Source organism: Sinocyclocheilus rhinocerous, unplaced genomic scaffold, assembly GCF_001515625.1.
Source record: "Sinocyclocheilus rhinocerous isolate Xijiao unplaced genomic scaffold, SAMN03320098_v1.1 scaffold897, whole genome shotgun sequence".
NCBI lineage: Eukaryota > Metazoa > Chordata > Actinopteri > Cypriniformes > Cyprinidae > Sinocyclocheilus > Sinocyclocheilus rhinocerous.
In genome coordinates, this window is record NW_015649224.1 from 665,626 (window position 1) to 681,025 (window position 15,400).

Sequence of the window (15,400 nt, forward strand, 5' to 3'; positions counted from 1 at the left end):
CCAGTCTGTGCTGAAACGCTACTGTCAATCAAACTATCGTGGGAGGGGCCTGTCTGTGTGACGTCACACAGACAGGCATCTGAGATCGGCTCGATTTGAAAAAAGGGGAAAACATTTAACCAGATAAAAAAAAAAACAAACACTGGGTGGATTTTTATCATTATAGGGTGGCTGTGTACACACACTGCCAACACACATTTCAGTTCAAACAACTTGTAAAAGTGCATGTAGCATCCTATGACCCCTTTAACTTTTACTTTATGTTCGATTTTATAGGAAATAGTTTGACTATATGTGTTGGAGTTTAAATGTATTTAGATTCATTTTTCTCCAATACCTGTGGGAGGCGTCTCTGCATCTGGTGTGTGTAACTCCTGTGTGGTCTCTGTAGAGGCATCATTCCTATTACAGTCCTAAAACATAATGTCATATTTTAAGATTTCACACAAAAGATCAATATAGGAGGGTGTTTTCACAACAGACTTCACATATAAACCTCAACTAACATACATAAAGACAAAATGTAAAATTAACATCTTATGTGCAAAATTAAGTGCATCATTGTAAGAGTAAAAGCTTTATTGTTACATTTTTGTAAAGTTTACAACTGGGTAAAGCCATAATTTCGGTTACTCACAGTCAGTTTGGTGACTTGTCTTCGCAAACGTTGGCACTCTCTGTATTTCTCTTTGTAGTGCTCTGCAGCCATATTCAGACGCAGCCTTAGTTCCTCAACCTCCTTTTGTAGCTCCGCCTCCAGCTCTGAAACCACACCCACTCCACCTCCAGCCCTGCCCTGAAATGTAAAAAAAAAAATAAAATAAAGCACGAATGCAAGAAAGAGAAAGAGAGTTATCTCACAGTTCACACTGTCTAAACATTGTGTCTAAACCATGTGTTCTTCATATTGTTATAAATAGATCTTCACAATCAAATAAACATAAGGGACAGTTAGTTGTGGTTACCACTTCCTGTGATGCCTGGCTTCTCATCCTGTCAAGCTGATTCTGAGCATGTCTGCATTCTTCCTGGGCTTCAGCTAAACGGGCTCGTAGGCTTTCAGCCTCCTGACGGGCACGGTACAGCTCAGCCATGGTGCGATCTCGCCCGCCGGAGGCATCACGTAACTCAGAACCCAACATGGCCGCCTGCTGCCGCGTGGCCTGGACCTGCTCCTCAGCTTGACGCAACTGCTCTTTCAGGCCCTGGAGATGTGCACAATGCATTACAGGAATAAATTACATTTTAAAATATATTAAAATAGAAAAGTTTTTTTAAATTGCAACAATATTTCTGTTATTTTTATTTTCATTTACTGTATTTTTCATCAAATAAATGCAGCTATTGGTGAGCATAAGAATCTTCTTTCAAAAACAAAAATGTTTTTATTCCAAAATTTTGACCAGTAGTATATATTTATTGTGTATATTCTTTAAATAAACGTCTATTACGGCATCAGTGGGATGTGTGTCTCTCTCTGTGCGTAGTCTGTGTAGTTCATCCTGGTACTGTGCGATGGTGACCTCCCTGTTCAGCTCCACTGCCTTCAGCATCTGCAGCTCTGCACTGAGTTTAGTGTTTTCCAGCTCGGCGCTGCGCACATGGGACTGTAAGCGTGCACACACACAACATAGATCAATGCACATCACACGACTGATCAATGAATATGATTGCACTTTAAAACCTGTAGATACAACACACACTTACTTTGTAAAGGTCCCTCTCGTCTCTCACATTCTTCAGTTGAGTTTGTAGACTGTCCCGCTCAGAAATCACCTTCTGCAGCCTGTCTCTTAAACTGGACAACACAAAAAACTAAATACAGCATATAAATCCTCTACTATACATATGCATTCTAATCCCGAGTCCAAAAGGATGACAAATCAAATGCTAATATTTTGAAATTTACTTTTCCTTTTTTAATTAACCTTTTTTCAATTGACCTCATATTGTTATGTTGAAAAAATAATTAAAAATAAATAAAATGTAATTAAATAACTACACAACAAAAGCATTTTAACTAGTTGTCTCAGACTTTTGGACCCCATGGTATATATGTAAATAATAGAATGATATTCATGTCAGGTAATGTGTGTATGGGCCTTACCAGTCCAGTTCAGTCTCTTTAAGAACAGATTTTTGCGTGATTTCTAGCAGGTCCTGTTCAAGTTGTCTCACTCTGGCTTGAGCCTCCTCCTTCTCCTCACGCAGGCCTTTCTGCAGCTCCTGCAATTGGACAGCAAATGCTATCAATCACACCTTTCAGCCAATCAAAACACTCCAAGCATTTTATCCAATAGCAAAAATCTGTCAAAAGTGACCTAACCAATTATTTAAGAAATATTTAAAATCACACACACACACACTTTACAAAATAGTTATTTATGAAGATTTTACTAATCTTATAAACAATATCTTCTAGGTTTTTTTTTTATCTTCTAGATTTTTTAGAGAATTTAAAATACATACATACATACATACATACATACACATGTATGTATGTATGTGTAGTGTTTGTTTTATTATTAGAAATTGATTAGGTTTGTTACTAGACACACAGTGAAGTAACAGAGTAATCCGTGGGGAATGACAGAGACTCTACTGATAATGTGGTAGTTTACAGGAAACTTAACCGAAAGAGAAAATAATGATCAGAAATGCAGGTATTAGTCTGAACCAGTCTATCCCCTCAAATACAAATAAGCAATCAAACAAACAAACAGTCCATTGCTGAAGTTAGTTTCCCAATAGTATGATGTCAGCAGGAAAAGAGGGGGCTTCGATTTCACTTTTGTTGCAGTGGCTCATATTTAACAATCGTCATCAGTAAATCACAGTAACATCTGGTTTTGAAAGCACGCATACACGCCTTGTCCTCCGGCTAATCTGGTGACTCGTGGTGTTTTACGGCCGATGATGTTTCGGAATTGCAGCACAGGCAAATAAAATGTGAGGTCGTAAAATTAGCAGCCACAAAATATATACTTATTCAAATAAAGGAGTTATTAATAGGAAATAATACGAATTAGGGCTATTAACATTTACCAACAAAATGAAAAACATTAATATTAATATTAATATTAATATTAACTATTTTTTGCTTTTCACAGAGCATGAAGCTGTCACAAAGAATTTCTCAGGACACCTTTCAGTGATATGTATTAGGTAGTAGTGACACAAGTATTTTATTTGTGGTTTTTCAAAAAAGAAATAATTTACAGCACCTTTGAATATCATCAAAACAAGTAGACGAAACTGAAGACGAAAAAGAGAGAGAAAGAGAAAATCGCGTGACTGACTGCTGTTGTCTCAGTGACTGGGCAGGTCTCCTCTTTTCTGTTGAGTGGTTTTGGTGGACATTAACTCCTGGCTGCGTGCTCACATTTGACATCATGTCTACTCTCTGTGGTCGACATGGCAACAGATGCCCAAGTAAACTTTTCTGTCTCTTTCTCGTTCTTTCTCTTCGTTCTTTCTCAAACTCCCAGTTCTTTCACGCCAAGTAAATCATCCTCAGCACAGTCAGAATTACATATGGATAAATCACATGACTTTATGGGGAAGGTCAGTAATGCACACAGAGACACACACACAGCCATTATCTGATAAGATAAAGTGCTCTGTGGGAGTAAGTTCACCGTCAGTCAAACAGAAAAGCATTTTTCACTTGGAGACAGAAAGTCTTAAAGCATGAATGTGCACATAGACACACAGGAGAGCGCTTTGATGTGCAGATAACTTGAACATGTGATCTCTGGTGTGTTACATGCAGCTAGAACACTGTGTGTGTGTGTGTGTAAGCCATCTTTGCTGCTTCACTGATTGGTCGCTTTTATGTGCGTGTATTTAGTACCTGGTTCTGTTGTCTCTGTCTCTCCTGTAGCTGATCTCTCTCCTGTGTGAGGAGGCGTAGTGCTTTCTGCAGTTCTTTGCACTCCTGTTGAACTTCCTCTACACGCTGCTGCTCACACATACATATACAGATAATAAGCCAAAAGAAAAAAGACACAAGCTTTGCTCCAAAACCTAGTGAGATGCCTTGCTTCCTACATAGACAGCTGCCTTCTAAGACAGCATCTAACCATAATGGAAGCTCAAGCGTGACTGAGTTGGAATGCTCTACAAAGGCAGCAATTCTGCACGCCACAAAAATAGCACTCCACTTGTCACGACTGATTTGGATAAAGTTTAAAACTAGCATGTTGCTAAGATATTGGCAGAATATTGTAATAAGCATATTAAAGCTCAGCACACATATATATTTGCTAAAATAATCCATTGTAATTCCACTGAACATCTATTTATTTATTTATACTTCAATAAGCATATTAAAACTCAGCACACACAAATATTGGGGAAAATAATCAATTTTAATTACACTGCACTATGTTGTTAATGAATGCTTCTCAGTGCCGAACTAAACAAATGTTTATATATTTTTTTGTATTTATAATTTGTATTCAGATTATAAATAGAGCATTTATAATTGACAATTCTCTTTTCTTTTCTCTTTTTTCCCTTTTCCCTGGGATTGTTCACAATGCATCCTTGCAAAGAATATATGCAACTCTACTTTATAATTTGGCTAAAACAAGTTAGTTTAAGAGAAACCATGATTATGTTGCCTACACTTTGCATCAGGAGCGCACCTGTGATGCCTTAAATTGCTGCATCCATAGGCAGCTCACTAGGTTTTTGGAACAAAGCATAGATGTGTGCTTTTGTTTTGTGATTTGCATACCTCAAGTAGTCCGGTCTTTGTCGTCACAACCAGTATGTCTGAGTTCCCATCATCTTCCACTGTCAGTAGCTCCTCCCCTGTGGGCGTGGCTGGGCGGAACTGGAATGGCGTGCTCGCACCTCTGATTTCACCCGTGTGTGTGACGTAGCAGAACTGATAAAACTCACCATCACTACGGGGAACATAATAACCTAGAAAACAGCATGTAGGGTATTTGATTACAGGTTTTGTCTTTATCAAATGTATCCTCTTATATAATGTACAATAGAAATGTCATCTGCAAACAAAGCAAAGCAAAAACAAAATGTCAAAACAAAACATCAAAGATGAATTCTGCAACTTTTAAAAGTTCTCAAATAAAAAATTATGACTCTTTTAATTTTTACTTAACAATAATAGTAACAACTTATTGTCTTATTGTGCAAAAACAATACAAATTAAAAGAGTTAAAAACACATTTTTCATCATCCAATCAAACAAAAAAAAAAGATTAAATCAAAAATTATTTGGTCTTACTGCGCAAAAAGCTAAAAAAACATTAGCATAATAACTATTAATAATGATTAAATACTAATAAATATTAATAACACCCACATTCACAGTCCAATTAAATTATGAGGGATAAAAGCAAGTTTAACCATCCAATAAATTCCAGACAAATAAAATAATGTCGCATCCTACACTTTTCTCCTGTTTCACTATGTCAAAATACGGAGGTAAAATGGGTTGCATATGATAGGGCAATACATGTTGACTTTGTGTGTGTGTGTGTATACCCTGAAAGATGATGGTTCGATGAACCGTGGATCCCTCAGTGTAGTTTTCAGGCATGGGAGACCAGAGGAATGTGTAGTAGTCTCTTGCACTGCTCCAGCCCACCTAACACACACACACACACACACACACACACACACACACCCACAACAGCAAACAAGAACTGAGTCAGAACTAAAACTTCTGTGACCAGACCAATGAAGGCCTTTGAAAACAGTTACAGTAAACCATATAAAAACACAGACTAGTTCATTTTGACCATAACAATACAAGCGAAACTATATAAACACAGAGACTATATAAAAAAAGTTTAAGGGACACCCAGTCAAAACAGATGGAAAGTGAGTGAGAAAAAAAGAAACATTACTTACTATCAATACATTAAACCCGAGGGAAATCTAAAGTCTTAATACTTTGTTTCATATCGATTTCACAGGTTATAAATATCACAATAAGCTCAAAGAGGAATGGAAACACTTAGCCCCCCCTTCTGCACTTCTTAGCCACAGTGTATGTGTAGGGTTGGAAAAGGAGGCGTAACGGAAAAAAAGGATCGGGAAAAGGGTGAAAATTTTACACTTGCTTCAAAGGCGGCTAAAAATTGTGTGGTTACTCTGAAAAGTGTGTGTGCATGTGAATTTCATCATTTTAGCCTTTGAAGCAAGTGTAAAATTTTCACCTCCATAACCACCCATATTTGTGTGCACTGCACAATGCACATACATGAGTAACTGTATGGTTTTATGCACAGTTGTAAATGAAATATGATGGAAATGAAGTAGAGAATGTAATCCACCATCATAAACATGCCTCATATGGTTACATCTTACAGTTACAAACAAGACACACACACTCTCAGCAATTTGTCATTGTGATTTTTCACGGGACTACCTGACATTTACTTTGATTACAATATATCACATCTGTACTCTCTTTTTTTATGGAAAGTATTCTGCTTTCATCTGGAATGCAGTCATCTGTGAAGAAATCACCTATTAATTACAGAGGAGAGAAGAAAAGAGGAGAGCAAGAGGAAAGAGAAAGAGAGAAGGCATCCAAGTGTGTTTCAAACAAGCCATGCTTGTACATACAGGACTGATAAATGATAAATTAAATAATAAGAGGGCTGACGTTACTATAAATCAGGTGCATAAGAACATGTTTGGCATGTGTGCGACAACTTAATTATATAGTACTTGTCTGTCTGTGTGTGTGTGTCTGTGCACAAACTGTATGTATGTGTATATGCATGATTACACAGCATTTTTTTTGCATAGCTTAAAGGTAGCCTGTTTTCAACGTGCCTCAACATACTCCTTGATAATTAAATTAAAAGTTAACTGAAAGTATGTTTTTTTTTTTTGCATATTAAAAGTTTGTTTCAGATAACTCCAACAGTCATTTTTTGGCAAAAGCAGATAACTCCACATTTCATGTTTTAGAGTTTAAAAAAACACTCGTTTAATCTTTGTAATCTCCTCAGATGACAATGTAAATGCCTGACAAACGTTGTTATTGTGATCATAAACTGTATGGATGTGATTTCACGCAATACACGGAGCTTTTCCCTCACCATTGTAACGCGCTGCTTTTGCAAGGTTCCGTGAAAACCTTTCAGCTTTTATTTTCCTTTTTCGGCCAGAAGAAGATATCACAGGTTCATCAAGTTCGTCGAAATTATCCATCCTCGATCACTTTTAGTCAGCTTTGACGAAACTCCTCTCAGCTAGCACGTCTTTTCAAAGTGAAAGTAGCCTTGTCACCTGACCTGAATACAGCGCGCTGATTCGCTGAAATGGATTTATCGGCTTCTGTTCAAAAACAACAAGGGTGCTTGACGGCTTCTACAGTAAAACGTGAACTCGCGATGCCTTGAAAGTGGACAAAACCGACTTTTTTGACTAAACGTGTTTAGGGCAATCAGCTCTTTTTTTTTTTTTTTTTTTTTTTTTTTTAAAGTGGCGTTTATCGGTTTTTGCAAATGAACTCTTCATATGTAGAACTTTACAAATAAAAAGATAAAATACAAGTATTTATATATAATTAATAACATTTAATATAAATATTAAATGAAATGATTTAAAACTGAAATTTTGCACATTAAATAAAAAAGGGACATTGTAAGTACAAATTAAAAAGCTGAAGGTAAATATTTTTAGGTCTTTACGAATAATTTTTTTTAATACAATTATTCATATATAATTAATAACATTTAATATAAATATTACATGAAATTATTTAAAACTGAAATTTTGCACTTTAAATAAAAAGGGACATTGCAAATACAAATTAAAAAGCTGCAACTAAATATTTGTAGGACTTTACAAATAAAAAGAATAATAAAGTACAATTATTCAAATATAATTAACAACTTTTAATATAAAAAGTGAAATTAAGTTTCGCACTTTAAATAAAAAGTTTTACTTTATTTTTTATTTTATTTTAGTTGAGTTAAAAAAAACACCTGCACATAGAAAATGTAAGTAATTGCTAAACTATTATGCAACTCATTGCTGTCTTGAAGGAGTAATACTTTCTCAATACCACCAGAGGGAGCCTGTGGTTCACTAAGTAATATAAAGCACAGGCTAAGGTGTGTGTACTGAGTGTGTGTGAGTGCCTGAAGAATAATTCCCACATTACCTCATTGATAATTAATTGCGAGTCCATAGATATTGTCAGAATACATCCATCCATTTATTAGTGTGACTACTATTATCCAGTTATGCATTACATATAGCAGCTAATATATGTTATTACACTACATCTTATTGCAGATGCAAGGATGAAAGGAGAAAATACTAAAGCAAAAGCATAAGGAAGGAATAATTTGTCATGGGAAACACCCACAGCATCCAGCATAACAGCACATGTGATCAAACACACACACACACACACACACAGGAACTCTATTCCCCATAAACTAACCATCAAAACAAGAGTGATATTGAGTGGATTAACCATCTTTTTTCCAATCCACATTTTCCCCTGCAACCCACCACTCTAAATGCTAACTGGAAAGATCTGGTTGATTTGAAGTGCCTTTTATACCAGTCATAAACTGTCATTGTATCTTAACAAGATGAAAAATTTCTGTGCGCTCATTTCCTCTTGATTAAGTGCGAGATTAAATTGAAAAAAAGAGAGAAAAGAAAGTGAGATTAAATTAAATGTATATAATTTTCTTACAAAAAGCATTTCTGTGTATGAAAGCCTAAATATTGTAGGCCCTGCACAGACCAGATCTTGGTGAAATATGTAACTTGTACCAACCTTAAAGATGCCAACCCAGTCTTTGGGATGTGGGGTGATGAAGGGGGTGAGTGTGTAATGACATTCAAGCGCTGCCTGCGGGAGGAAGCTTTTCCCAACATTCTGGAAGATGACATGGGCGAAGTTAGACGTCTCCATGACAACACTTCCTCCTCCACCAGCAGATGCTCCCGTATTACAGGCTGACGACATCATAAGTGCTCAAGGAAAGCCTGTGATTGGTCTACCTGAAACAAGAAGGAACGAAAATTACAAAGAAATAATGAGGTTTAACTGACACATTTTCTCTTTCATAATATAGGCAAGGGATATTGTTCAGTCAGACGGTCATTATTACAAAATTAACCCTAACAGGGACTTGTATCACTGTGAATGAATTTTTAATTATTCTGCATTATTACTCCGCTACTTACCAAATAAATAAAATGACTTAAAATAGCTATTTAAAATGATTTTATCTTATTTTTTAGAGACCTCAGAGAGCCATAACACCAACATAGCTATGTAGAAAACATTCCTTTTACAGAATGAAAGGTCAATTATACAATATGGCCCTGGAATTATTTAAAAATTAACCAATCAGAATCAAGTATTCCAAAAGCTTACATAACACCTTGCATTATAAGTTTCTCCTAATTCATTTTAATTCCTAAGATAGGCAAGGGTGTTCAGTCAGACGGTCATTATTACAGAATTAACCCTAACAGGGACTTGTATCACTGTGAATGAATTTTTAATTATTCTGCATTATTACTCCGCTACTTACCAAATAAATAAAAGGACTTAAAATAGCTATTTAAAATGATTTTATCTTATTTTTAGAGACCTCAGAGAGCCATAACACCAACATAGCTATGTAGAAAACATTCCTTTTACAGAATGAAAGGTCAATTATACAATATGGCCCTGGAATTATTTAAAAATTAACCAATCAGAATCAAGTATTCCAAAAGCTTACATAACACCTTGCATTATAAGTCTCTCCTAATTCATTTTAATTCCTAAAATGTTCACAGATGTTTATATTTTTTATATTTAATGACAAAAGTGACAGCCACTTTGCATGATGGTGTGTTTAAGCAATGCATAATTCACAATAAACTATAGGTCATTCTACTGCATTAAAATGTTATTTAGATGCTTAAATATATCTGAGCTGACATACATTTGGGTTTAAGCCCATGTGCATCTGCATGAAGAAGACCTGCCCTATATCAGGCCAGATGGGGCGATGCCGAGTAGGCCTGTATGCATGGCACTGCTGATGGTGCTGCCATTCCTGTTCAGGCCTTTAACGTCAATGACAGCTCGATTCAATACAGCAAATGACATATTCGCACTAAACTCACTATATGATGGTTTAAAACATAGCATTCCTTCTTAATCATAGTAAACATGTTTGCTTAAACCGAAAGCGACTTTCTAGATATATTTCACTTGCATCATGTTGCTAACTAACAAGTCATTGCGGATTGTAATCATAGCTACAAGTATACTAGATGATGTAGCATTTGTCTATATATTATACGACGTAAATTACTGCCGGTGGCCTGCTGATGAGTTTTAATAATCCCACTGCAATCCCACCCCTAAACACATCGAGATGGACCGCATGCAATTCCAACATATATTTCCAAGATTAACAGTATATATATATTATAGTCGTCGCTCAATAAGTCCGTTATACCTGTAATCCATGTTTACTTGAAGACCTGTAACTCTTGTTGTTTAGATTGTTAGACAACGCAGATTGAGCGCGTCTCTGTCATGTAGCTGAACCGGGTGTCAACATGTTTTGGGAATCTAGGAACGTTATGCCACTTCCGGTCGGTTGCGCCCTGTGATTGGTTTATTTACACTTGTCACCGAGATCCGTGTCTTACTATTGGTTACTGAATAACCCCAGCAAAATAGAGATGGGAATTTTGATTCTTTTCAGAGAATCGGTTCTCTCGGACAGGAACCGGTTCAAAAAATACTCCACTGTTATATCGGTTTACTGATTCCGTTCGAATCGTTTCAGTCTGATTCAGTCCGCTTCATCAAAACATACGTGGAAATTGTGGAAAAATGCCAAGCGTTACTCAAGACGTTTATAGAATATAATATGGTTGTAGTATGTATCTAATTGTTTTAGGAAACGTTTAATCATTTATTATGTTAAGAGTGAAATTAGATTAGTTAAAACTTCTTAGCAAATTATATCAAAAGTGTATAATATGTCTAGATCTGTGTATATCAAATATGTATATAAAATATGCTTATGACATTTATATGGGGGCTCTTGCATATAAATAATAGTTCCCACACCTTTTGTTATTGAAAATATTCGTGTATGTTTAGTAGTATCTAGAATAACGAAGAGATTTTAGCACAAACTGCCACTCTTGGATTTGGACAACACGGTCATAAATTCACTCAGAAACCTAAAACGTCTAACCATTCTTAATCTTTTAAGAAGTATCGCCTTAATTCTATTCAAAGAAATCACAGCAGTAACTGCATGATATCTCACTGACGGTACGCAAATCCTTATCAGTGATTGGAGGAATGGTGCTGTCAATCATAGGACCCGCCCCCTGAGTTCCTGACTTGTACTGTCAATGAAGCGCTGAGGTCAAGAGAAAAAAAGCATGGCCGCTTTGTTTAGAGGGTGTCGGAATTTTTATAAAAGAAGCCATAAACATGTGGAGCTCACTTTGGGTATGTTGTTTCCTCATTAATTATTCATTAACAGACCAAGGGGGTTAAAGCGCCGCTAATGTTATTGCAAAGAGCAGTTTGGAAATGTTGTTTTTGCATCTGTTTTGTTTGTCAATCTGCAAAATATGTGAACATGAAATATACATGGATATGTCAAAGCATATGAACAGACATTATGCACAATAAGCAAGTCACTGTTTACTTTTTGAGGATCAGAAATGTAGGTTGTGCAATGCAGCTGGGGTTTAGGAGCTCACAGGTTACACTGTAACGTTAGTTCAAAGGTTTTTTAAACTGCAGTGCAAACTATAAGATAAAAAAATAAAATAAATTTTGTTGTCAAATTAAAGACATACTATTTTAGCCTTCTCACCAAGTTCAGATAATGGGCTTAAACTTTTTGTCTCCTCATTTAGTCGTTTTAAGCAAAATAAATGTTTATTTTGTTTATATCAGAGTTTTCCTTTAAACATCTGTATCTGTAAGGATATGAAGGTCTTTATAAACAATTGATAATGAGGGTTAAAAAATCTTGCAAAGACTTCTTAATAGTGCTCATTGTGTTATTCCATGAATTTGATGTTATACCGACATTGATTTTTACAGAACTGCTCCTGTAAGCTCACATATTTCATTTCTCTCTCACATATTTACTATTTTATAGACATGAAAGGTTAAAAAAAATTTCCACTGCCAGTTTTGGTGCACTCTTTGACAATAATAGCTTTCGGTTTCTATAGGTAGGTTTATTTTACTGTAATTTATGATTTCTGTCTGTGTGTGGTTTTTCAGTATCCTGCAGATCAATGGCTTCCAAGACCCCAGTGGGTTTTATTGGACTGGGTAACATGGGGACACCTATGGCTAGAAACTTACTAAAGCATGGATATCCTGTCATTGCTACTGATGTCTTCCCAGAGTCTTGCAAGGAGATTCAGGACTCAGGAGCACAGGTATAAGTATCTGTTTCTCAAACAATGTGCTCAAAACAAAACCTTCTTTCCTTCGTGTAGACTGTACAAGCCTGTGGAAATAATTGCCCTTGCTTGTCCTTCCAGATCCTGGATTGCCCTGCTGAAGTGGCTGATAAAGCTGACCGCATCATCACCATGCTACCGTCTAGCCCCAACGTCATTGAGGTTTACACAGGACCCAATGGCATACTTAAGTAAGTCTTTTTACTTTAAACTCTCAACAGTGTTTAATTCGATATGGACTGAATTTTAATATATTGGAGAAACTGTTGTTACCAAAATTAGTTTAAATTGGATATATAAATCTGTCACTTGTCTAAATCATTTATGATGATTAAGAATAGTCAGAGATTAAAGAGTTTCCATTGACTGTATGATTAGTATACGTCTAGGCTTAATCTAGTAATTCTTTTAAATCTACCTTAATTCTGGGACAATCTGGTCTGTAGAACACATGTAATAGTATTGGAGTAAGTTAGTATTATATTGGCTTTTTATGACTGATGCTGATACAGATATCTGCAGCTGCTATAAATGCTGCAGTTCAAAAATTTGGGGTCATTTTGTTTTATGGTTGATTGTATACTTTTATTCAGCAATGACACATTGAATTGGTCAAAGAGTGAGATTATACATCAAAGACTCCAAAAAATGTATGACATGTATTATTCTATAAAAATGTTAAGCAGTACAACTGTTTTCAATAGTGATAATAAGAAGAAATGTTTATTCAGCACCAAATCAGCATATTAGAATGATTTCTGAAGGATCATGTGACACTGAAGACTGGAATAATGAAAATGCTGAAAATTCAGCTTTGCCAACACACGAATAAATTACATTTTAAGATATATTAAAATAGAAAATAGTTTATTAATTTGTAATAATATTTCACACAATTTAAATTTTTTTACTGTATTTTTGATTAAATAAATGCAAACTTGTTGATCATAAGTGGCTTCTTTCAAAAATGTCATTAAAAATTTAAATATTTACTCAATATATATATATTTATTATATAATGAAAATCTATTGTTAATTTAAAAAACATTGACAATTATTGGCATATGTGATAATCTCAAAAGAAGCCAAATATCATCTGATAAATTAGCCTGGCCGATATATCAGTCGATCATTAGTTTAGAATTGGTTTTTAGAGTAACATTCACTGCATATTTTATTTATTTAGTCATTTATTAGACGCTTTTATCCAAAGCGACTTACAAATGAGGACAACAGAAGCAATCAATTGTAGCATTAAAACAACTAAAAACAGATCCAAAACCAAAAGCTAAAACTTTATAAATACTACCTATACACATTTTTAAAATAAAGAGATTAAATAAAAATGACAAATGCATATCGTTTATGAACCAATTTTTTCGTTTTTTAGGGGGATGCTAAATGGAGCTCTTTGGTCCCGATGACTTTTTTTTATTTCAGCCTAAAACTTTTTTTATTTATTATATTTTTATATATTTTATATATTTATTATAAAAACCATTTTATTTCAATTAAAAACACACACAGGTTTTATACAATAATTTTCAGGGGGTTTGATGAACAGCATGTAATTATTTAAATAATATTTAAATATTTGCTTATTATTGCAAAGATTCCCAAACTTTTGCATAGACTTTTTGACACATTCAACTTTTGTGGCGTCATTAATAATCAGAGCAAGTTAAATTAGATTAGCTTCTGATTACTGTTCTTTTAAATAATGATCTTTATTTATTATGTTGCTTTAAGTCAAGTCAAGTCACCTTTATTTATATAGCACGTTATACAGTACAGATTGTGTAAACAAAAAATTCTGTAACATTTACAGTAAAAAAAACTGGCAGCTGTTTTTGCCAGAATATTACCATAAAAAATACGGAAGAAACATTTTTGGATTTACGGATTTAATTTAAATATACATTTAAAAACCGTGTTTCATTAACTGATATATTAATATACCAAACTATTAAAGTTCTGAAATCTGTTTAGTACCTTTGTATTACTCTGACAGCCACCAAAAGCAGGTGGTCAGAAAGTCACATGATGAACCAAAGCTGAAAAGGAAAATACTAATATATAAGGTGCTCTGTGTCATTCACACAAATACTAACCACCATCATGGTAACACACGACACTAACGTAATGCAAATAAACATTAATTTAACAACATTAGATGTAACATACAACCCTAATGAACATAATTAATTAGAAAAAACTAAGGAGAACAGTTATTTCAATGAAAAAACATCAAATGTGAAATGTAACGCAGGGAATTTTGGGAATGTCAATTTACGTTTTTCGCTGTAAATTATACATTCCTTTTCACTTCCAAAAACTGTATTTTACCATAAAATTACATGAAATGACCAATACAGTTTTTCACTGTATATAGTAGGGGAACTTACCGTTAACCAATTAATAGGTCTTTGCTGTAGCATTTTTACAGTCTTTTACCGTTAAAATCACGATCATTATTTTACAGTGTAGGTATTATCAAAGAGTTTTTGAGTTTTGAGATCGCGGCAGACGTGAAGGACTATAATGCGATATGAGCTCGCTCAAGTACTGAGGAGCTAAACCATTCAGGGCTTTATGTAATTAACAAGATTTTAAAATGTATATGATGTTTAATAGGGAGCCAGTGCAGTGTTGACAGAACCGGCCTAATATGGTCATACATTCTGGTTCTAGTAAGAACTCTAGTTTCTGCAGTTTGTTTATTAAGCACACAGAGCAACCATGCAATAAAGCATTACAATAAAATCTAAGCTTGAGGTCATGAACGCATGAATGAATGTTTCTGCATTTGACATTGAGAGCATAGGTCGTAATTTAGATACAGTATATTTTTAAAGGGGTCATATGATGCGATTTCAATTTTTCCTTTCTCTTTGGAATGTTACAAGCTCTTGGTGCATAAAGAAGATCGATC

The 15,400-nt window shown here is 34.8% G+C and overlaps 2 protein-coding genes across 2 annotated transcripts in view; one reads left to right on the plus strand and one right to left on the minus strand.

Moving 5' to 3' along the window:
• Window positions 1–10,596, minus strand: part of tax1bp1a (Tax1 (human T-cell leukemia virus type I) binding protein 1a) — a 21,513-nt gene extending 10,917 nt beyond the window's left edge. The window contains exons 1-11 of the mRNA XM_016515101.1: window positions 10,476–10,596; window positions 8,789–9,015; window positions 5,518–5,620; window positions 4,742–4,932; window positions 3,854–3,961; window positions 2,108–2,226; window positions 1,708–1,798; window positions 1,452–1,607; window positions 966–1,205; window positions 638–796; window positions 338–413 (exon numbers count right to left, since the gene is read on the minus strand). Coding sequence (XP_016370587.1) covers window positions 338–413; window positions 638–796; window positions 966–1,205; window positions 1,452–1,607; window positions 1,708–1,798; window positions 2,108–2,226; window positions 3,854–3,961; window positions 4,742–4,932; window positions 5,518–5,620; window positions 8,789–8,983 — 1,438 coding nt within the window. The 5' untranslated portion in view covers window positions 8,984–9,015; window positions 10,476–10,596. The remainder of the gene's footprint in view (window positions 1–337; window positions 414–637; window positions 797–965; window positions 1,206–1,451; window positions 1,608–1,707; window positions 1,799–2,107; window positions 2,227–3,853; window positions 3,962–4,741; window positions 4,933–5,517; window positions 5,621–8,788; window positions 9,016–10,475) is intronic.
• Window positions 10,597–11,378: 782 nt separating this feature from the next.
• Window positions 11,379–15,400, plus strand: part of LOC107710353 (3-hydroxyisobutyrate dehydrogenase, mitochondrial-like) — a 22,327-nt gene continuing 18,305 nt past the window's right edge. The window contains exons 1-3 of the mRNA XM_016515103.1: window positions 11,379–11,491; window positions 12,284–12,444; window positions 12,550–12,659. Coding sequence (XP_016370589.1) covers window positions 11,422–11,491; window positions 12,284–12,444; window positions 12,550–12,659 — 341 coding nt within the window. The 5' untranslated portion in view covers window positions 11,379–11,421. The remainder of the gene's footprint in view (window positions 11,492–12,283; window positions 12,445–12,549; window positions 12,660–15,400) is intronic.